General features: G+C 39.5%; 1 protein-coding gene across 3 annotated transcripts in view; it reads left to right on the plus strand.

The window, feature by feature from the left end:
* Wdr72 (WD repeat domain 72) overlaps positions 1 to 23400 on the plus strand; it is a 168825-nt gene extending 145425 nt beyond the window's left edge. For 2 of the 3 annotated variants that reach the window (XM_085844785.1, XM_085844787.1), the window contains exons 19-20: positions 16114 to 16218; positions 21840 to 23400. In XM_085844785.1, coding sequence (XP_085700911.1) covers positions 16114 to 16218; positions 21840 to 21895 — 161 coding nt within the window. In that variant the 3' untranslated portion in view covers positions 21896 to 23400. Of the gene's footprint in view, positions 1 to 16113; positions 16219 to 18591; positions 18724 to 21839 lie in introns of all 3 variants that reach the window. The other variant, XM_085844786.1, reaches the window with a different exon arrangement.
* The last annotated feature ends 828 nt before the right edge of the window (positions 23401 to 24228 follow it).

Consider the following 24228-nt stretch of genomic DNA (forward strand, 5'->3'; position numbering starts at 1 on the left):
AGCCTTTTTCTTATTTTATCTGTATTAACCACTAAGCACAATTCTCTTCCCATAGGCAATGTCCTTATCATTATGTTGTAAAGAAGGAAGCTCAGAAGGGCTTGCTGACTTTACAGGGTCGCCAGTTTACATGTAAGCCAGGATGCCGCTAGGTTTAGCCCATGGCAATTAAGGAATGTTTGTTCTTCATTGGAAAAAGCTGTTCATTTTAGCAGCTGAAAACTAAATAATTACCTTAATGTTTTCTGCAGAAAACATACTAAATCAAACCAGGTCATTCAAAAAGGAAAGCAGTCCACTTAACTCTTGAAGCACTGAATCATACTGTATCATTCAATTAAATCATCACCCTTAGAAGCTGAATCCCTGTATTACCAAGTGCAATCCTCACCAAACAGCCAGACACAATCGTGGGCTTTAAGGATTACAAGTCGCATGATAAAGGATAATGAGCTAGAATTAAGCACAGCAGCACAGAAAGCCAGGACTGGCATGCTTAGAGTAAGTCAGCTATCTATTAGATTTAATGTGAGATCAAGGAGCTGTGTAGCATGCAATTATGCCACTTTTCATTAAGGAACAGTACAGCGGTAGTTCTCAGGGAAGGTCTACCTTGTGTTTACATCTGTTTAATTGGTTTGGAGACAGCTTGAACATCTTTGCCTTTGAGCATCTTTGAGGACACTCATAGTTTCTCAAAGCTTCAGGCCAGCGTCAGTCACCACAAAGCACAAGCGAAATCTAATCCTCCTTTCTGATGGGGCTCAGCTGTTGCCTTTGTAAATTTGCTGTTGTTTCAGATTATTGTCTAATGTGGTTATCTTCTGTGTGGTTAAATGATCTAAATTCAGTGGCTGGAGAGATAGCTCAATGGTTAAGAGGCCTTGCTGTGCAATCGTAAGGACTAGAGTTCAGGTTCCAGAACCCAGGTAAACCTGCTACCCTATGCATGCCTGTAGCTCCAGTGCTGAGGGCTATTGGTCAGTAGGATCTTGAGGTTTGTTAGCCTCTAGCTTAACCTAGATAAACATGAGCCTTAGACTCAAGGACAGACCCTGCCTCAAAGGAATATGCAGAAAGATAAAGGAACATACTTGATGTCATCTTGGAGCTTCCATGTGCACACATGTGCATGTGTACACAAATACACACACACACACACACACACCTTGAAATAATAAATAATTATTAATCAAAATATTTCAATTCACTCTGTCTTTGAACACCAACCAATATTCCACTATATGTCTCAAAAACAGAAAAAAAATTTTTGACTAGCCTTTTTAGTTAATTATCCATCTGGTTAGTCTTTTTGATAGCTCTCCCCAAGTGCTATGGTGGGCATGGGAGGGCAAATGGAAAGACATCGTTTCTTCAGATCTAAGTAGCCAGCTTGTCAGTTATAGTGTGGTCTTTCAGCTAACTCTTTGGACCTGTAGATAGCTGAAATTATTTTGGGGTTTTCCTTTTCTTTCTTTATTATTGATTATACCTTTGATTAAATACATTCTTAGGTGATTTTGTCTATGCATATAGAATTTTCTGGTAACTCTGGTCCCTGCCCCTTCCTATCTCTCTCCTTAGCATCACTGTTAATACTAGTCACCTGACTTCCCAACAGGTGTCTTTCCCACATTCATGCCCCCCCCCCTTTTTAAATTATGGCATGGGCCATTTGTGTGACCATGGGTTCTGAACACGTTGGCTTACTCCACTGAGGCTAGTGACTGACCCTCCTTCAGAAATAACAAGTAGCTTGGCAGAGAAGGGTAGAGCTCTGTGAATTCTTTCCCAATTCATGACTGACAGATGACAGGTCCAGTCTTATGCATTGCCAAAGGAGGCAACCTTAGCTGCTTTGAGTTCATGATTGCTATAGCCCTTGCAATGTACCTAGGACTTAGCATTTTGTGTGACACCTCCCTATCTTCTGGGATATTTAGAATGCTCAGTTGAAAATGTGTCAAAATTAACAGCTTCATAGTATTTAAAGAGTAAACACAGGTCTGTGTAAGTGGTTCTTTTGCAAAGTACCTGCCATGCAAGCATGAGAACTTGAGGTAGACCCCAGGACCCAGCATGTAAAAACCAATGCTTCCATGGTTCCTGGGGAAGTAGACACAAGAGGGTCCCTGAAACTCACTGGCCAGCCAGCCTGGCTGAAGTGCTGATCTCTAACATCCACACACATGGTATGTGTCTCAGATTTGCTCCAGTCAGAAAACAGACACAGCTAATACTCAGCTGCTCCTTCGAGTCAAGCAAGCTTTCTGATCCCATCTGTGCCTCAGGATGTGTTCTGAAGATGCCTGCTCTCCTATCTGTGAACTGTCTTCCGCCCCAGGTTCATCAAGAACTGCCACTTTAAAAACACACACAGGCAGGCATCCTAGGATATGCCATTATAAGCTGCTGCCAGGGGATCCTCTAAGAGATAAATGGAATCTCTGTGAAGTAAATTAGTGTGAACCAGTCAATCTGAGTGTCAGCCGTGAGCCACTTCCATGGATAACTGCCGGGCTGAGTGGAGGCCAGGGCCTGGTGCCATGTGTGGGTCAGCATCTCAGATAGGCTTTCCCAGGATAAGGGGATTTGGGGGCATGTTTAGTCTTGGGAGAAAGCCAATTTAATCTATGCTTTAGATTGGTCAATGAAATAGACTTCTATAATATTTTTGTTTCATCCCTCATCTAACTGGGCTGTGTGACTCCAAGCTGGACAACTTCCTTACTGTAGAAAATAACTGCCTTCTCCCAGAGAGCTGTGTCTCTATGTTCCCATTGTGTTGGACTTGGGCTGGACCTCCTAGCTAAAATCTTTAGGATCTCCCCTGACTCAAAAACAAACAAACAAACAAACAAGCAAAAACAATAATAACAACAAACCCCATACTTTGGCAAAAAACATTTATCTAAATCTGCTCTCTCTGAGGAACAAATTGTGATCTTTATATCATGAAGATTCTATTCAGAGATAGGTGACCATGGTCTCTTGCAGATGCCCAGTAGGGGAAATCAAATTTTGGTTATTGGAGATTAGAAAACCCCCTACCCTAACCCAAATAACATTAGGGTGAGGAAGCCTTTAGAAATAACTGTGGCTGGAGAGATGGCACAGTGGTTCTGAGCATTCGTCCCTTGTGCAGAGGGCCTGGATTCTATTTCAAGCATTCACATGGTGATGCACAAACCTCCAGAAGATCTTGGGCCCTCTTCTTGCCTCTGAGGAAAACGTCATACAGATGTTTCACGAACCCATAGACTAAATCATGTACACATACACATAATAAATCCTAAAAATAACTATCTTCTGAAAATAATTTAGAGACCAATCCCCATTCAAGTCCCTAGAGACATCCTAATTTCTGTTTGATATAACTAAATCATGAGCATCAATGGCACTTTTATGCAAAACCCATGTTTCCATAATTGCATATTCCTTTGAAGATTGTAGCCTCCTCTTACATTAAGATCACAAGGATTCATTTTATCTTGTTGAATTATGCCACGCTATCTTCATTCATTTTTTCCTTTTATTACATTAATAAAATTTTTATCATCTTACTTCTATAAAATGAAATATCAGCAAGATGATTGAATTTAACATAAAACTGTTAAAAATGGATGAACAGAAACTTAGGCCTTATGTTTGGAGCAAATTTCTAAGAGCATTTCTTACTTGTGGCAAAGGTTTTAGTTTTGAAGAAAGGAAAATAAACCTGTCTTGGAGCAGGAACGTGGGCAAAATAACAGCTTATATATTAAGTACATTTATTTTCTATCTGTTGTCTTGTTTAGACTCTTTAACACCTACATTGCTTTGAGAAATATTACATATAGGCCCTACCACTATAGCATCTTCGGAGACAGTTATCTAAATATATACGTGATGCAGTCAGTGCACAGGAATGCATCGATGGGTGGTAGTCAGCATGAATCGTAACAATGATCAAACACAACACTTTAACATCCAAGTGACCCTTCCTTTGAAATAATGAAAGAAAAATGGGCTATCCCGTGGGACCAAAATTTGTTTTATGACTGTACATTATGTTCAGAAGAGTGAAATTCCCAGGGGCCAGTTTAACTTTTTGATTTATGAGGGTCAGGAAGTGAGAGTGGCTATCCATGAGTGTTCCCTTGGATTGTAAAGAGCAGAAGCGATTTGTTGTTTGTTGTTGTTGTTGTTGTTGCAATGATAGTGTCAACATTTTCTTGAGAGGCATGAATAAATGTATACTCATCCCAGATAGGGCACAGATCAAAGTGGTGATTCCACTAATGCCCAAATGAATAAATCATGGAGTATACAGGACTTACAGAGCACATGGGTGTGGAGCTATTTAGAGGTGTGGGAGTGACCCCAAAGAGCCACATCACTGAAAAGATCTCATGCCAGCATGGATAACAACTTCTTCATTGTCACATGGATGGAGTGACTGCCTCAGTTAACCTTCACTGTTCTCTCTACTCTGGCACATCCTAAAAACACATACAACAAGACACCATTCTATAGAGCTAGGAGAGAGGAGTAAGAGACAGTGGTTAGAATGTATGGTGAGGATCCAGTGACCATCCCCACCTTCTTTCTTGTGGAATGTTAAGATGACTGAGCTTATAGGTCTTCTGAACTAGCCATAGCTGCTCTGATGAAGATGTCAATGGCTGCTATGCTTAGGGGACAGTGTTCCACAATAACTCTCAGTGCTTCAAGAGCAAAGGCCTCCTTCTTGTCTCACTTGGCTCTTCTCACAGTCTCTTCTCTGATACCTCCCATCTGGGCATAGTGTGTTGCTCATCCTTTCCTGAAAACCCCAACCTTACTTCAGTTATTGCCTACATTTTTTCTCCCTGGGAAACAAAGTCTCAAAGGCCTACCAAATGATAGCTCACTATCCTGTTTCTTTTACAAATACTTAAAATTGTGTTTCCCTTGCATTCTTTCCACAATGTAAGTGTGTCACAGGGTGTGTGCAGGCTGTCTTCTCACGGACTCAATCTCACAGTGGTTTCTCTAATTCATTGATTCAGTCTAACATTGCACAACTTGGAATCCCTTTACATCCATGCATTCTTCCAAACACGATTTTAAAACATCGTAAGGGGTGTTTTAACATTAGCTAGAGAATTGTTTTATCTAGATGCTTCTGTACAGCTCTTGGCCTTTGCTTACTATTTCTTTGTTCTCAAACTATGATAACATCTCTTTTGTGTTGAGCCTGACTCTTACACATCTCCCTAGATTATAGGGAACAGTTTCTTTTCACTCATTTACATGCTTGCTCTTAAATTCTTTTCCTTAGGTTGTGTTTATCTTCTTTTTATTATAGATTATCTTGTATTAAATTGAGACTCTGAGAGACATATGGTGATATACATCTGTATGCTTAACATCTGGGATGGCAGAGCAAGAGAATTATGAGTTCAAGTGCTGTATGTGCAACATAAAGAGATGTTATCTTAAAAGTAATAATAAGTGTATAAAGGGCACTCTCTGCCATTTATAAAGGTCAGTTCTATGCTTTGGGAGTAATAAAGTCTTGAGAACATCATTCAAATAGCCCGAGTACGATGCCCTGACTGTTTTAGGATATGGGAAGTCATTTTACTATTTATCTTTTAATAAGTGCAAGTACATGAACATTTGAAGACACATGACTTCATTTCATATGTATAACCATAAAATTGGATGTCAACCCCCACCTATATTTCTCACTTCTAGTATGAATGGATGTGTGGGAGGCAGGACGTGGGAGAGTGATGCTCATTCCAAATTGGACTGTATCCAGTGTATCCAAGCATGGCTCCCATTTTAATAAGATTTCCCACTTTGATATCAAACAAAACTACCACTTTCAAAGCAATTAAGTCTAATGACTCAAAGTATTCTAACTTAGACCTCTTCTTCCTTCCTTCCTCCCTCCCTCCCTCCCTCCCTCCCTCCCTCCCTCCCTCCCTCCCTTCCTTCCTTCCTTCCTTCCTTCCATTAAAAAATAAAAACAAGGTATAGGCTAGGTGACATGATTTAATTATTTTCCATTTCCTATCTAGGGGCAGTATCATCTGAAATGATTAACAATATGGGACAAGTATCTCCTGAGATAGAGACCGGTGTAAGCAGAGAATTGCCTACCCTGTGAGCATTCTTCCCATTCTGATGGGTCTGCATTAGCTTCAGCCTGGGCAAAGTTGTGCGACCTATGAATTTGAGAACTCATGTAATTTCTGCAGTTATCTCTTCTCCCAGTGATCAAGACGGGACTCTTTCTGTTATTTTCTCTTATGGGGAACTATAGGTTTTGTTATGGTTTAAATTATACTCTGTAGTCTTTATCAAGTTCATATATAAATCATGTTTATCTCTGGTCTCAAATGCTAGTTTGTTTTATTTGTTTGTTTTATTTTGTTTTTATTGAAAGGTCTGCTTTGTTTTTCTTACCTTCTCCTCCATTTTCAAAAACAAACTAAAGATCCCTGTAAGTTCCTCCCCGGGTCTCTCTTTCTTCAAGGTGCCAATATATGAGGATCTATTTTCTCCTTTGGAATCGATTCTTGCTTTCCAATTCATATTTTCTTCTGGTTCTGAACAGCAAGCATAGATAATGAACTTCTATATTTACCAGAGGATTTGGTCTTTATGAGGAAAAGGATTTTGGGCAAACTTAAATTACATGAAGAGTACAAAAGCTATCTCTGTATGCACTTGAAAGTTGTCTACCACCAGTGCACCTCTATAGTCTGAAGTGGTCTTCTAAGATGAGATGTTGCTGAGTCCTTTTTTTTTTTTTTTTTTTTTTTTTTGGCTTAAGTGATTATTTCTATTGTTTAGGATGCTGGTACCAAGCCAGGTAATTTGACCAGATTGTTTTTTATATGTGTGCATACATGTATATGCATGTGTGTGTGCATGCACATATACTATACATGTTCCTGTGACATCTACAGGACAACCTTAGCTGTCATACTCAGGAACACTGCCAGTGAGCCCCAGAGAACACTCCATCTCTGTTTCCCCAGGGCTTAGATGACGAGCACCGTACCACTTGTTCTTTTAGGTGAGTCAGAATCAAGCTTGGCTTCTAGTCCTCATAAGACAAGGAGTTTGCTGATTGAGTTAGCTCCTAGTCCCAGAGTAAATCTTGTTCCCTCCAATGCCTGCAGGGTTGAAGCCACAAAGAACCCAATATCCTTGCTTGTGGTGGAAATCCCTTAGAGGTCTTAAAGATTTTCAGGGCCAGCCTCTTGGCTATTTACTTCTTTTTTTTTATTGGATATTTTATTTGCATTTCAAATGTTATACCCTTTCCCACTTTCCCCACCTTCCTGCCTCCCACAGACTCGCATCCCATACCCGCCTCCTGGTTCTTAACATCCTGTTCAGTGATGCGCTAAATGAGTAGATTTTGAAAATTCTTGAACTTCAGAGTTATAATATAGCAGAGGGGCTTCCTGGTCCAACTCCCTCATTCTGTGTAGAAAAAGAAAAACTTGAGTTAGGACAATAAACTGCTAAGCCCAAGGTCACACTAAAGAGTAGAGGTAACATTGGACACTAGACTATAGACGTGGGAGAGACATACCCTCCCCCTGCTATATACTGCATCCTTGAGAACCCATGAATTCTTTCTAATTGTGAATTCTTTATAATCTTTTTTTTTTTTTTTTTTTTTTTTTTTTTGGTTTTTCGAGACAGGGTTTCTCTGTGTAGTCCTGGCTGTCCTGGAACTCACTCTGTAGACCAGGCTGGCCTCGAACTCAGAAATCCGCCTGCCTCTGCCTCCCGAGTGCTGGGATTAAAGGCGTGCGCCACCACGCCCGGCGCTCTTTATAATCTTTTATCTTGCAATGAGTGGATATAATTTGGGTCATAAGTGGTGAGGATTAATATTTCCTGTCTTAAAATATGCAAATAAGACACCTAATGAAACCTGCTACTGTTGATCACAATAAATTATTAGAGATATTTGGGTAAATTTGATCTGAGATTTTCTCCTTTAATTACAGTTAAATTTGATAAGTTTTCAGCCTTAGAAATTATTGTTATAACTTTGCCTGAGTTATATGAATTATACCCTTTATTTTATTTATCTATTTATTTATTTATTCATTCATTCATTCATTCATTTTCTATATGCTTGTAAGTTTATATCACATGTACACAAGTGTCCACAGAGGCCAGGAAAGGGTGTCAGATGCCCCAGAAGCTGGAGTTACAGATAGTTATGAGCCACCCCCCATCAAATGTATGTGCTGGGAACTTTTGGAAGAGCTGTAAGTACTCTTAACTATAAAGTCATCTTGCCTACCACCAAGATCAGTATTGATAAGTAGCTTGTGCCCTGTGGTAAGTCAGAAGTGTAGCATTTGGTAGTTGCCAATCTAACCAAAGTAGCTCACCATTCATATATTCTGGGCAAAAGAGAAACTTGTGTTTCTTTGAGGAATAAAATCATGTTTAAAGAAATTTAGTAAATAATTGCTATTTCTTCCTTGACACTAGCCTGAGGATCTAGCCACATGTGATCTAGCCACATGTAATCTAGCCACATGTCTCATCAAGAATTCCCCCTTCAGCCTAATTAGCCAACAATTTGATTAATTCATATATACATATATACAAACTCATATATGCATCCCTATGTGTATATGATTATGTATAGTATATGATATAAAATAATATATAAGCACAGTTTTTATATATTATATTCAATAAATATTATATACACCTGGCTATGGCTATTGACATAATAGTCATTAGTCAAAGTATTTTGAAAAATTCACCTTTTTACCAGTTAAAACCTCTATCAGTCATGAGGAAATTCACACTAGAAAATGATGCCCAAATGACAGTGCATCTCAGGTAGAGAGCTCAGGAGGACAGAGGAACAGATATGTCCAACAGAGCTCTTGCTGAAGATCACTTAGTGGTGATGAAGCATCAAGCACCTAATTTAATTGTCACTGTCACTGTAGGATTTTGTTTTCCACACTAAAAGCAAAGTAAGCCCAGAGTCTAACACAGGATATACACCCAAGAAACACTACTGCTTGATTATCTCAGTAGATACTTTCAAAAGTATTGGAAATATGGACACAGCTCTTTAGTAGATAATGCTGAGCTGATACAGCATCTGTCCAGAGTCAAAGCCATTTTGTAGACTGAATTTGGAGTCTGTCCAGATGGCATTTTCTGTGCTTACAGGGTTGTTGTTGGTGCTTCAATTTTCTTTATTGGTTTTGCTTCCTTCTCATTTACATGCGTTGGTTAGGAACATGTGCTGCTCTTGCAGAGCACCTGCATTGGCTCCTAACACGCATGACAGTCATTTTACAATTACCTGCAACTCCAGCTCCAGATCTGATGTCCCCTTCTGGTCTCTGAGGGCACCTATACTCAGATAGCATGTGTGTGTGTGTGTGTGTGTGTGTGTGTACATATATTAGAAATAAAATGCATGTACATTGTTTTCTTCCTGAGCTTCCAGGATTGCATCAACACTTCTATCTGAATTTGATGTCATTTTTTTTTTCCTTCTGAGCCGTTTGTAAGTTATCATTAATGTATTTTGTAGTGCTTTCATCAGGGTGTGAAGAGGCAGGGATTCCCAAGCCAGAAGTGATACACCTCACTTTCAGACTGAGCTAAAAGATTTAGACCATGGTTTATGTTCCTGACCTCTAGAACCTATGTATTGTCCATATATTCTTGCTTACTAAGTCTTTTTCTAGTGAGTGTTTGTTTCATTCATTTGACCAGCATATCTTTTTATGAATCATTTGCCTTTAAGAATTCACTCTATTTCCAAAGAGCCTGCATATATGAATGGATCTCTGTGTTGTTGTTGTTTAAGATCTTATTTTTTATTGGGGAGTGGAGTATGCATAGAAGTGCAGTGCCCAAGGGGACCAGAAGAAGGTGACAAATATCCAGCAGCTGGAGTTACAGACAGTTGTGAACTGCCTGACTTGGATTCTGGGAACCAAACATAGGTCCATACAAGACCAGTGCATGCTCTCAACTAATGAACCATCTCTCCAGCCCTGGGATGTCTTTCTGAATGATTCCTAATTCATTATATTGGAATAATTTTGATGCATATTTTATTCACTCCATAAATAACATGGATTTTTTTTTTTACTGAAACATGTAACAAGAAAAGATCATTAGAAATAGTTAGCTTTAAAATCTTAAATTTAAAGTTAGATAATTCATAGGATTTTGGATTATTGAAAATATTTTATATGTAATCTTTTTAGAACCATTAATTTGCAAATAAGGAGAACAACAGCTTCACTGGTAAACCCAAGGTGAAATAGATTGACATGATGGATGTTGCCCACAATCATCTTCTTGGGAGACTTTATGAGCAATGTGTGATTGCTCCATTAGGCATAGGGAAGGACTCGATTTTGGAAACACCCTTTATTATGCTTTTTACCAATGGTGGAATGCTATGGATTGGCAACAAGCACTCTGCTTGGTCAGTGGTCCCTGATCTGAAAAGATCATACCCTGTTTGTTGAGTGAATGGAGGTTTTTATTGGTGCTGTATATTCACTCATCCAGGATGCCAGTGTACCTCCTGGAACTGTTTTCTATCTAGGCATGGTATGAGTGAGAGAGGTTCTTCCCCTGGCTCCTGTGTTTGAACCCATAGTTCCCAGCTTATCAGAATCTATGAACTTTTTTATTACCTGGACCCAATGTGTCAGAGGTGAGTCCCTGGAGAGGGGCCTTTGAGGACTTTTCCTACCTCCAGTTTTGATTTAGCTTTCTTAACTTTCTATCGGCCACCATGATGCAAAGAGCATCAGCCACATATTTTGGCCACCCATGCACTCCTGTGTCTCTGCTCCCTTGGGACTGAGATGCTCTGAGATCATGAGCTAAGTAAAAGTCTCCCCTTTTATGTGCTTCTGTATTTGGTCACAGTGATACGAAAGGCAACTGATACTCTAGGCTCAGCTGTCTTTGATATTAAATGCCATCACCCTCCAAATGGCAGAAGAGGGAGGGAAGGACGTCTCTAGAAAATATTAGAAGCTAGAATAGAGACCAGAGGCCTGTAGAGGTTGCCACATGGATTTGTGTGGCCATGTCACCACATAATTTAAACAATAAATTCTCCCATAGAGGCTTCCTAAAATATTTGTGATGTAGTTTTAAACTACTGGTTGTTGGACACAAAGGGCCGGATGGACATCTAGAGAGATGGCTGAGTATAAAAGCACTTGCTGTGCATGGATGCGGACCTCAGTTCAATCTGCAGCACCCACATAAAAGATGGGCATGGATGTGTTCACATATGTGTGCATGTATGTGAATATGAGCCTGTACACATACACACATGCATACACACACAAACATGCATACACACACACACTCACACTCACACACACACACACACACACACACACACATGGAGGGAGGGGTAGGAACAGAGAGAGAAAGAGATACAAGTACTGACTTTCTATTGTCTTTACCTGAACCGTTCATTTTTTAGGATCTAGAAATAAACTCATTAGAGGTACCATAGTCCCACACATTCATGTAGAGCACACAGACTCTTCTCTGTATCTACTGGCTGGAGATATTGAAAATATATTCAGAGCATCAGCCTTTTGGCTGTCGATATTTCAAAGCGTGTGGTGAATAAATGGGATAGCTACCCCTCTGTCAGCGAATGGAACAAACTTCCGAGTCTTTTAGTGGAGATCTGTCGAGGAGAAGAGTGTGTCTTTTGGGGCTCCAAGCCTCCAGATGTAGATGACTCCACAATCCATTCCTGAGGAAATAAACAGCTGATGTTAAGCCAAAGATGAGGCTAGCCATTTGCACGGTATTATTGATGTCAGAGACACCTCTCTGCCAAGCTCTGAAAAGCACCTTCAAAAACTACCGAAAACACCCAAGAACTTTAGTGATGAGCTACAAATAGACTGTGGTATTGATAAGAAAAGGTCGATATGTATAGTGAAAGGATGGCTACTGTGATAAATGGGCCCTCCATCAGTAAAGATCAAATTATTGACTATCTAGGTCAAGGAAAAAAAACCTGTCTATAGCTACTTCTATAGGTGAGAAGAATTAGCCAACAACAGCAATTCACAGACAGCTCCAAGAGACAAATATGGAGAATTCATTTCAAACATCCCAAATGGACAGTAGCATCAAACAAGTCTGTTACATAGCATATTTAGTAAGTCTTTGGCCATATCTGTATCTAGGCCTTTGTCTTTGGTGTGAATGGCTCCCTTTGGTTATCCCACAATCCCATTCAAGGACACCTAGGTCAAACCTCAGCTCCTTAGTCCTTTACAGTAGAGAACTTCTCTACCCTCCTAAAAGACATGTCATCCTTAGACCACAGGCTCTAGAGCTCCTGACTAATTTTGCTAGTTGCACAGCATCTAGATCACAAGTTGCATGAGGGTCCATTGAAAGTATGTTCACTTCTTTGCCCCTTGTGGTCCAGCAAAGAGCTATGCCCATAATAAGCACCAAATCAATGTGTTTTGATTGTACCGGTTTTGAAATGGTTCATTAGAGGAACCCCAGCCACTCATCATGTCAGAGTTTAATGAGGAAAACACCACAGGAAGCACCCAAAAGGACAATCACAAGGATTAGCCTATCAAACAAACAAACAAAAGAAAGGTAGACTGGCAGTAATTAACCTCTTGGAAGCCCGCCGTTCCCAATTGTCAAGGCATCGTCCCTTCTTCCACAGTAAGTTTAATTGGATACTCTGTGAACCACCCAGGAAAGGATGGAGAATCATGCACCACTTTAGATTTAAAGACTAATCTCCCATAAAGAAGGTACCTGATTAACCTTCTTCAACATTGACCCTCACAAGAACCAAACTTCTTAGAAATCAGAAGTCAAGACAAAGGGTAGCTCCATGATACCTGCTGAACTCAGTTCCCGAAAGATCTGATCTGACTCTGTAACTTTATGGAATCATTTGGTAGATCTTCTCATGCTGAATCTAATCTATTGCCATTCATAACAGTTGTGGGCACTTTTAATGCCATGCCCTCTTCCCTTGGAGGTCTCTTAATTAACAGTGGTATGCTTTATTAATTAAATGTGTTCTTTGACAATTTCACACAGTAGTACACTGATCTCATACCTCTACCCTCTAGTCTCTTTCTTCCCTGCTAATCTCTTTCTTATACCTATACTCTGTGTGTGTGTGTGTGTGTGTGTGTGTGTGTGTGTCTGACTCCCCGAGTTTAACCAAGACCTTCTATGAGACCATGAATCGGAATGATCCACTAGAGTTCGGTGGTGGGTACACATCTGAAAATAATGGCTTCCCCTGTCCTAGACTCTGTCTGTAGCCAGTAGTTCAGAGCTAAGGGGTAGGAACCCGATAGAATAGCATTTCTAATAATGGGTGTTTGGTGAAGATATGTTAGAGGAATGATTACGTGGACGGATGACGATGGTGTTCAATCATGAAAGAACGGTATGTTAGATAAGAAGGGCAACATGCTTGCCCACATAAATAGAGACACCACATGGGTGTTTAGCAAAAGATTTATCTGTGTGACCCACCCCTTATTGCCAACACCACCATCACTACTTCAGAAAGTTAACAAGATACCTAAAGGTAAAAGCCATGTAAAAAGACTGTAAATGTTGACTAGTATAATAGCTTCCTGTAGCTTTGCTCCATTTACCTATCCCACTTAAACACCTCACAAAAATCCATGAGGTCAAAAATAGTCAACCTGTGTGATTTAAAGTGAGGAAAAATTAAATTTAAGGAAGCCACATCGGTGACAATCAGGGCACAGAGACATTTTATTGCAGATCACAGACTTGGCCACATGGTATGAAGCAGTAGCCTTCTCGTGGATCTAACTGAACACACATTCTTGAAAGCACACATCCTCTTGATTTATGAGGACAGTTAGTCTGGCCCCTCTGCTTCAGTCCCTCATCCACTCATTCATTTCAGAAATCCTTGGAGAGTAATCCCTGTGGCCCAGGCACTGTTGTAGATATGATAGAAAATGAAGGAAACAGACTTGACTTATACTTTGGGGAGGGGGGGAGTCAGATTCAGAAAATCCAAATGTACAAAATGAAAATATAGGTATATTTACTTAAAATAAGAATATCAGCCTTCCCTTGTGTTTGCTTCTAAAGGAAAGGTGTATAGGAAATGGCAACTCCATAAACTGCCCAACGTTCACAGTATAGCTACTCTCTGGACTCCCAGAGGGCTGCTGACCCTGTCTGCAGGGGATGTGTGACTAGAATTGCTACCAGCCTCTTTTAAAGAGTCACTGCTGGGCCTCAGGTCTGAGCACACAGAGGAATGGGAGCCCAGAGTGCTGATGTTGCTGATTCCTGCGGGGCTCCAGCAGGACACCTTGATGTCACTTATCCAGTGTGTGAAGCAATGCGGGCTCCAGGCTCTTTCATGTCCTGAAGGAGGTTTAGCAACAGTGACCCTGAGTCTAAGAACAATTTCTATAAGAGCTATGTAGGTATTTTTGTTTGTTATTGTGTTGATTACTTATAAATATGATGTATTACCAAGAGCTGAAGAGTATAGTAGCATGTACTATAGAAACATAAGCAGCATAAGATTCTACTGCTTTTAAAAGTATATCTCTGTATATACCTAAGTGTAAGTATATATACAGGAGTAAGTATATTTGCATAGTCAGTTATAAATGCATATATGTATGTGTGGGTGTATTTGAATTTATATACATAGTAGTATGATTGATATACATATATGTGTATATATATACAGATGCATATGTTTATATAAGTGTATATATATTGTTAGTAGTATGTGTTTGTGTATATAAATGAATCTTTGTATGCATATGAGTTATATATATTTGATAATGTGTATATGTATAAATATTACTATATAGACATGCTCAATAGTATATCTATATATGTAATTATAGATATGAATGTGTATATGCAATAAGTAGTATGTATATGTGCATATACATGTGTGAAGTGTATAGATGTATACATATGTATTTTCATTAGTTTATAAATATATACATGTATAGATAAATACAATGGTATATGTTTATGTTTACATGTCTATATTAGTACATATACTCAATGATGTATACATGTGTATATATAAGCATATATGAGGACATTTATGAATAGAGGTGTGCACATGTTTACTCTTTGAAGGAATGCATATCTTCAACAATGTGTGTGCATTCAACTTCAGATCAGTGGGTGTGACCTGTTCTGTGTGATCGGTACTCAGTTTGGTCTGTACACTGAATACCTTCATGTTGAGTAGACCCACCTTTCCTGGCAGATATTGACTAAAGCAGAGGTTACATGAGAATGTGTTGCTCAAGTATGTCGTTTACAGCAGGTGTTTCAACCTGTGGAAAATCACAGATATTTGAATCTGCATGTTGAAGAGTTGGTATTGATAATGAACTTAGAGGAAATGTTGGAGCCAGGTGCCAGCTTCCATTTCTAGTCCCTGTTGCTACTTAGGATATGATCTTGTGAAAAGTTTTTGGGTAACCTATTGTTACAAACACTGGGCCCTCTTATCCCCATGTGAAATGTTTTCATCTATACTTGAAGATTTCCTTTGTTTAAGATTTTTTGCATGCATGCATTTGGTGCCATGGGTTTCGGTGAGATGAAGAAAGAGCCAAATGCAAAGAAAGACTCTGTTTCTGGGATTGGACCTACAGAAGAAGCCTCTCCACGGGGCAGAGCTGGGCTTTCTAACTGAGTTGGCTGATGTGCTTTGCTCTGTGCCCATGTGCTCTTAATTGACTATATTGTTTTAGATTTATGCATTAAAAATACGATTTCTACTTCGAAAGCATCACTTTGTCACTTTGTAGCTATGTAGCTTTTAAGCCAAAGCCAGAAGCTTATTTTTCTTCTGAGATAAAGTCACATCTATGGATTTTTCAACTAATTACGTGTCTGCCAATAAATACTTAGAGGGTACACTTTATTTCAATTTATTATTTGTGTTTCCATAGTGTGCCCCACACTATCTGTGGGTCTGAAATGGTCTAATGATGCTCACTGCTACTTTTTCATGGCTGTCTTTCTCTTTCTCTCTCCTTTCTCTCTTTTTAACAGCTTCAGTCAGTCCGGTCAAGCATGGCAACGACTTGAACTCGGCAAACTTCCAAGATACAGAGGACATTCTTGACAGATGTGTCTTGGAAGAGTCGGAGAGTGCAGGTGGAAGCCATTTAAACATAGTCAAGTATAAAATGATAAATTTGACACAGCTTTGGGGTCCTTGGGAGGGTGTGGGGGAGGACACTGGAAGCTGCTGGCTCTTAGCAGCTGCACTCTCAAATTAACACCCCCCCCAGGAGGTCACAGTGTGGGGCTGTTATCTTTTCCTCTTTCATCAAGAATTCAGTTGGACAAAGTACAAAGACGTTATGATGGCGAAGGGAAGCTGACACCATTAGTTCATTATCAATTCTAAGCTAAACTGCTTAATCCACACAGAAGCTTTGGAAAGTAGAGAAATGTTGACATTTCAAATATTTCAAATAATGAGATCTAAGGAGAGAAAGGCAGAAATGCAGAGATGAAGAGCAGAGAGGAACAAATCGGGGCCACTAGAATCTCTTTACCTTTCCCTGTGCAAACAGAACTCTGACTGGGAGAAAGGGCTTTAGCAAAACAGGGCTGGGTATGGTCAAACAGTGGGAGGACAATTGTTTAAGAACCTTTAATCAGGAAGGAAGATTTACTCTGTGTCAAAGTTGCTTATGTCTCTTTGTGGAAAGGAAAGATAGAAAAATGTACCAAGAAAAGATAGCCAGAACAACTTAACAGGGATTTTTTTTATTATTATTATTCTGTTTTGGTTTGAAGCATGCCCAATTCCAATGGTTAGTTCCTTACAAAGGGTAAAAAAGGAATTGTTACTAAAAACTGAATGACATTGTTGGGTCACAAAAGCTATGAGACGCTAGTATCTACCTATTAGCATGATTGAAAGAGTCAGCTATCTCTCCGGGTTGGACATTTCTTTCCTGTTTTGCGTAGCTACAGTGTCCCCTCCACCCTCTGACATCTTTGTGCGCTGATCTTCGTATCATATTTTTGATTCATCCTCTCTGTAGGCTGTCAGCTTAGTTAAGAGATTTCCAAATTGTGTCGCCTTCCCTGACAGGGGGGCAGCTGCAAACAGTCCCCTGATCCTTCCCGGAGGAGAGATACTGAGATTTAATTTTCAGTGAAAGGTGTAGCCTGCAATCTATGTCAGGTCCCCTAAGTCATCTTGGAACCCCAATAGGCCCAGTGGTAATGGCAAGTGTGTATCGGCCCCCTCCACTGCACTAGGAGCCCTCAAAAGATGAGCTGCAGCTGCGTGCCCGATCCCAGCAACACTTTCTCTTCTGCATCTTAGGGCACAGAGATACAGCATCTTTTTATGACAGAAATTGTTAAAGAACAAATTAGCCCCGCTCCCTGACATAACATCCAAAGAAAATGTCAATTCGTTTCACCTTAAGAGGGAGGGGTGATGGCCATGTTAGCTGTCTATACTGAAAATTATTCTTACGATTACTTCCTAGTCTGGACTGAAACTGTCTAATTCTGACTAGATTTTTAAAGTTCTTGGTGAGCTGTTTCCCATCAAGCCTTCTGTCAGGAAGGTAAATCTTTAGAGTCCAGTGTTTACTTAAGCACTCGGTGTTTTTAGCATGATGCATCAATGTAAGGCCATTTCAAATGTTCTGCCTTGCCTTAACACAAGTGGACTGAGGGTAAAATTTAGATATGACTTTAACCATCTGACAGTTATGAACAAAAGAACATGTCAAAAAAAAAAGCGAGAGTAATTAGAAAATACAGGAGCCGGGGAAGAGTCTGAAAAAAGAGTAGCGGTCCATACATCGGGCGTCATTAAACTGGTAATAAAGAATGAATTGCTCCGGCTTTTTCCTCTGTCCATCCTTGCATTTTAAGACATCTTACCCTTATAGGCCTAGAAACCTCTGGAGGGTTGGCTACTGGTCTCACTGCCTTCCACTGAGAATTTGTGGCTTGGTTGTCATGGAGACATCGTATTTCTCCAAGAATTGCTCATATTGATCCGTAGCCAGGCGTAAATGGCCAAGCGAGTGTGAGGAAGAAAGGGGGCTGGGCAGTCCTGTAAAATGACCAGGGCTTGTGGGTCGGAAAGCAGCTCACAGCAAACACTTAGGGGAAAAGAAAGAAGCGCTCTCGTTTTGGGTCGGGATTTCTTTCTGCACTTTGGACCGGTTGTCTTCTTTTGGGGTAAACTGAAAGGAACTTGTTAGTTGTGTGTCATGTCAGATCTTGGGTGCCTGGTCCTGACCCAGCTGTCAGCCTCCCAGCTCTGTGCAGTTCAGGGACACACAACAAAGAGGTAGTGACATGAATTATTTATTACTCTTCGTGTGGATAACGTTCTGGGATAAGAAATTAAGACACTTCTGACAGAGGTGCTTGTTTGTCGAGAAAGATTTTGATGAGACATTAGATTTCCTCAGAGTAGAAGCATCTGACAGACAAAACGCCTTAGAAACAAACAAGGAGAGGGAGTAAGTTTTGTGTTCCTTATAGGAATTTGGTGGCACCGAGGGACCGTTTGGAACTGTGAAATTATGACAATCCATTCTTCAGTGCCCAAAGATAAACTTCAGAGTCGGAAGTCACACCAAGCATAGGGGCCCTACAATGATGATCAACTTCCTGGTGATGTGCACCCTTCCGTGTACTGTGCGTGGGTTGGCTTTTATCGGAGAGAGCTTGACCATCTTTATTACGTGAGACACCAAAATTAGGAGCTTTGAAGTGGCGATATTTGCCACCGTAAATAAGGGAAGTGTGTCAGTAGCTAAGCTTGCAATAACACGTGGGAAGGAATGAGCTTAAGTCTGGTGCCATCACTATTCCTGTTTTCCCCTGGAATGTCATCCATCCCTCCATCTGAAATTCCCTTTAACATCTTCATGGATGTGCAGAATCACCCGGTTACAAAGCTGAGTGTGCTCAGCCTTCTAGCTGTAATGGATATTGACCTTATGTAGTTTAATGTAATGCTAACTGACTAATATATTTATTACCTCATTTTAAATGAATAGACTAAATGTTTAAAGTGTATTTAGAAAAGAAAAACAGAAATGATTTCCCCATACCAAGAGTACCACTTCCTCTATTGTTCAATCCAAATACTGTCTTTATTTTTTTTTAAATCTTTTCAAACTAAAACTTCATTCATTCTAGATTTTACAGCTACACAGCACTGACTTCAGTCCTCATTCATAGGCAGAAAGTAGGAAGGACAAGGTAGCATGGAGAACCTGAAATATATTTTTGAATAGACCTAAAGATACTATCTTAAGTGCTGCTAGCTTTAAAATGCCATGAGTAAGGGAAATTTTTTTAAATTTTACATAAAATGACACAGTTGACTTCCCAAGTGGAGTTCGGAGACTGTAGGCTTATTTACCACTGACACTACTCTCCAACCCTGAGCTGGCCGGCCTGAGAGAACTGTTTATAAATGGGCCACTCTGCATATGGGTCACAGCTCAGAGGCCTTGCAGAGCGTGCTCACCTGATCTCTTGAGGGCTGTACCTTGCCCATCTTGCCATTCTGATCTTTATTGGTTCAAGCCTTATACCCAGGTGAGTGCCTGGAATCCATTAAGGTTGGCGAAGCACCTGTCTACCAGAGCATTCTTGCTATTTCGACCTCGCTGGTGAACCTAGAGGTCCGGTCTGATGGGGAAAGTAACCCTCGGACATGTCTTTTCTTTGCAATAATTCATCAGCAGTGAGTTCTGTCTCACAGGTGAATCCCACATTTGAGCTTGTGTCTCCGACCCTATGAAGTCTACCTACTCCTTCCCTGGCATTTATATGTTCCTGAAACCTATGGGGATAACATTGATGTCTGGTAATAGAAGCTCCAAGACAGCATCACAAACTTGCAGCTCCCTTCCTGCAATCCTAGGACCATTAGACTTTCTTTCCCTGGCTCTTTAAGGCCTGGATGCTTCTGAATTTGAAAGCTTTCACGGAAATGGTTTCGTGTTCATCTAGCTAACGGCTAAATAAACCTCAGTTTTATAAAGGACCCCTTTCTCTGCATTTAATACTCATGATGATAAAAATTACAGAGCAATATTTTCAATTGTTATGCCAATGTTAATGAGAGACCTTGGCTTAGAAAATTAACAATTTAATCTCCTAATATTGTAGGACCAGTGCACTTAAAAATAACTTCAGGGACTGAGATGATGGCCCAGTCAGTAAGTGCTTTCCCTGCAAGCACAAGAACTTGAATTTGATCTTTAGTAACTATGTGAAAACAACAACAGCAACAACAAACAAAACAAAACAAATACACAAACAAACAAAAATCAAATGTATTTCTGAGGAGGGAGAGACAGGGGAATCCCTACACCAGGCTGCCCTGCCAGTCTAACAGAATCAGACTCCAGGTACAGTGAGAAGCCCTGTCTTCAAAAGTAACTTAGAGAATGATAAAGTAAGAGGACCAACATTAATCTCTGGCCCCACACACATAAATGTGTGCACACAACACATCTACATACAGGTAGTGTCAGCAGAAAATGGAGGACAAGAAAGAGTTTGGAAGTCAAACAAAAAAAATAATAAAATGTCTTTATTAACTTTTCACTTCAGTTTCAAAGTAGTTTATAATCAGTGTGTGTTCTGCCATTAATAGAACATTTTAGTGCTTTCCATGTAGCACGTGGTACATGTGGATCTATATGCATCACTGTCAATCAATATTACATTTGCATGAATCTGATGAACAAAACTAGAATTCTCACAGAGAATGATACATTGTGAAACACCAAGGTGAGATTTTTTTTTCCTTTTACTGTTCTGTCTCATGAATCACCAGCAAAAACCAGGAATCAGAAAGTAGGACAGCTTCGGGACGGTCGTGTTGGAGGGGCCTGATGATGATGCATGAGGCAGAAACTGTGGACAGTGTGAGCAGAGCATCAATCATGGCCACCGAACGCAGGCTTACGGCTGGGCCGAAACCTGTTCTAGGAAAAGGAAGAACAATGTCAATAATAAAGTAATAAGTTCCTGCTGGTTTTGTTTTGCAATACCAATGTTTTAATTAATTTACCCAAAGAGAAAATGTAAACATCAGCATAATACATTTTAAAGCAACATAACACTGTAGACAGACTCACAGGAAAACACACACATACACAAAACAATATTCATTAAAATTAAGAGCATACTTTTTAAAATTTTGCCAGGAAGAATGAGAGCTACTACTTTGGGGTTGCATTAATAATACAAAAAATATAGTTAATGCAAGCATAAGGCTCCTCCTTTTGAATAGTCAAATCAATTTATATTTATTATTCTCTCATTTTTGTTAGCCTACACAGATAACTACCGAAATGCTTAAGACGTACATATTTTGATTCTGCAATGTAATCCATACTTCAGCAAATATTTATAAAGACTGGCACTGAAACTGTGGTTGTAGATTGGTCTAAAAACAATTAAGCTGCCTAAAATGTGGGAGAATTTGCCTATTAAAAGCCAAATTCATCATTTTGGAAGATTTTGTTGTTGGAGCAATTAAAAATGAATGGTAATAGTATATGGGATTAAAATGTATATACCTGCTTAATAAGACAGGGGTATTGGTTATCATATAATGCACTTTACCTCAGGGTGAAAGAAGTGCAGAAGTCACAAGCAATATTCTCCTTCCTCCTTTTCCCCTTCCCTCCCTCTCCTCCTTCTTTCTTTTCTTCTTGTTTCTATATTGCACCGAGTAACCCAGATAACTGCTTTCTTTCTAGGTCAGCCAAGGCATCGTCCATGGATAGCGAAGGTGTGCTCCTGCAGGATGTGCTAGATAGATGGAGTCCCGAAAAAGGAATTCAATCTGAACTAACAGAGAAGCACAAGCACACACTATCTCTTTACCATCAAATAAAAGCAACATTGTCATTGGTCTGTAGCAGATTCACTAATATGTCAGCCAAAGTCTATTAAAAATGTTACCACTGATTGAGGATATCCAAATCCTAATTCAAGGCAATGATTGCCTAAGCGAGTCTCCTTCCTCCTCCTTATTTTCTGTCAATATTTGCAACAAAGAACGCCAGCCCACAGGCATAGATTTAACACCATTTCAGATGTTCATCTTCTCAGCTCCTGACCTGCAAGAGCCAAAGGAATTCACAGGACTCTCAATTCACTGTTGCTTCAAGGTATTTAACCCAAAACGTTACCGACTTTGCCATGTTGAGTTAGGACATATTGTTTTAGTGGGTGCTTCAATTCAGACCAGGTCCTGCACGTCTCATCCTTAAACATGAAATGTCCTTTAGTCAATCTTTGACACAGTAGCTAGCCTTGTGAGGTCCAATCAGCATGGAGCTCTAATGACACAATGGAGAATGTCTTTAATTAAATCTTATTAGCCTCATAGACCTGGGGGAGGGGATCCTACTTGCAACACAGCAGGGCTCATCCTTTGTTAGAATAAACATCTGCAGTTCTTTTCCCAGAAAGAAGCTAGGCTACTGGGAATTCTAAACTAAAATATGCAAAGCAGAATCAACAGAAATGGATGGAGAGTGCTCACCTGTTAAAGGGATCTGAATTTTGTGTTGTGATTTTTTTATTGAATGCCTAACTTATAAAAAAAATCATGAAAGATTTTTTGAAGTATATTTAAATGAATAGAAATATGCCCTAACTCATAGAAAGATGGAATTAAAGATATATGATAGATACATACATGTATATATGCATACATGTATGTACACATATGTATGTGTGTGTGTAGTTCATATAATTTCATACAATTTTAATTCTAATTTTCTAAGCAACAGCCTCAGATCCTTGTTGAAATGCAGCAGTCAGGGGGAAAGAGAGCTTCAAAATGAGAAATACATCTTTAAGCTGACTTGCCCTGTAAGCTTTGGGACTTACAATTAATTATTGAGCTGGATGAATATGAATATGGATCTAATAATGAATATCAAAAAACTCTAATGCCTTCAAAGTAGATGAAAATACATCTTTCATGTTTCCCAAAATAGCATGTCTCTGCATGAAGTCAATTTTGATTTGTACTTAAACTGTAACATGTTGTTAATAGTAATACCCATGGAAACTGTTATCTTCTGAACATTTTACCTGTTTGGATATGGCTATGAGTCATTTGAAGCAAGTTACAAGCAAGTCAGGCAGTGGGGTAGATTCTGGCTTTCAGGGCTACCACAAGCATTTTGGGTGATGAAATATTAAATCAGTGCATGTTTTCTAGGATGTGCATGGAAAGGTGTAATAGTTAAATCCCAAGTACATATTAAAAGTCTGGAATGTTTATTAAAAGTAAGTTTTATTATTTTCATTGATATGTCCTATTATTCCGTTTATAGAGAAGAATAACAGTATATTTAAATCATTGCTGTATTTAGCATATTTTCAGATCTAAAGAAACCATTAATAAATCCTTGACAAATATTTCATGGAGTCTGCAGTGCTGCGAAACCAGACATGGTGGAACCTTGACTTCACTAAGCAGTTTTACAATTCTGGAGCACCTTATATTTGAGTTCATATTAATATGAACAAATTCATATTAAATGACTTCATTATGACTCTTTTTTATCAATTTCTAAAAGCCAACACTACATAAACAACAATAACAACAACAGCAACAACAACAAAACCCTTCTAAATGCTAAAAAAGAGAGTGCTAAAAACTGAATGTGCTCCTCCTGCTGGTTCTACTTAAAATGCAAATCCCTCCATGGTCTGTTTGAAAATGCTTCCTCTATGAGCACTGTCTTATGACCACGTTTTCAGTGATTTCTAGTCTAGGAAAACTTGACTAGTTATGCCTGTCCACTTGGTACCACAGTGCTCAAGTTAAAACTGAATGTCTGCTTTCGGTCTATCCCCTGGTGAACCGTGGAGTACATTCAATTGTTTGTACTCGGAGTCCTCCTGTGATTGTAGTGAATTTTTGGATTAAAAATAATCTTGCCCTGCTTCTTGGCGATCACCTAGTAATATTTATGCCTGTGTACACCTACATACAGGACTCTCATTCAGGGAAATGCCACATCTTCAGAAGTGTGTGAGCGTTTAGAAGCTGATTATGGGATGGATCCCTGGATACGGCAGTCTCTAAATGGTCCATCCTTTCATCACAGCTACGAACTTTGTCTT

Source organism: Mus caroli, unplaced genomic scaffold (genome assembly GCF_978045245.1).
Source record: "Mus caroli unplaced genomic scaffold, Mus_caroli_1 scaffold_11, whole genome shotgun sequence".
Classification (NCBI taxonomy): domain Eukaryota; kingdom Metazoa; phylum Chordata; class Mammalia; order Rodentia; family Muridae; genus Mus; species Mus caroli.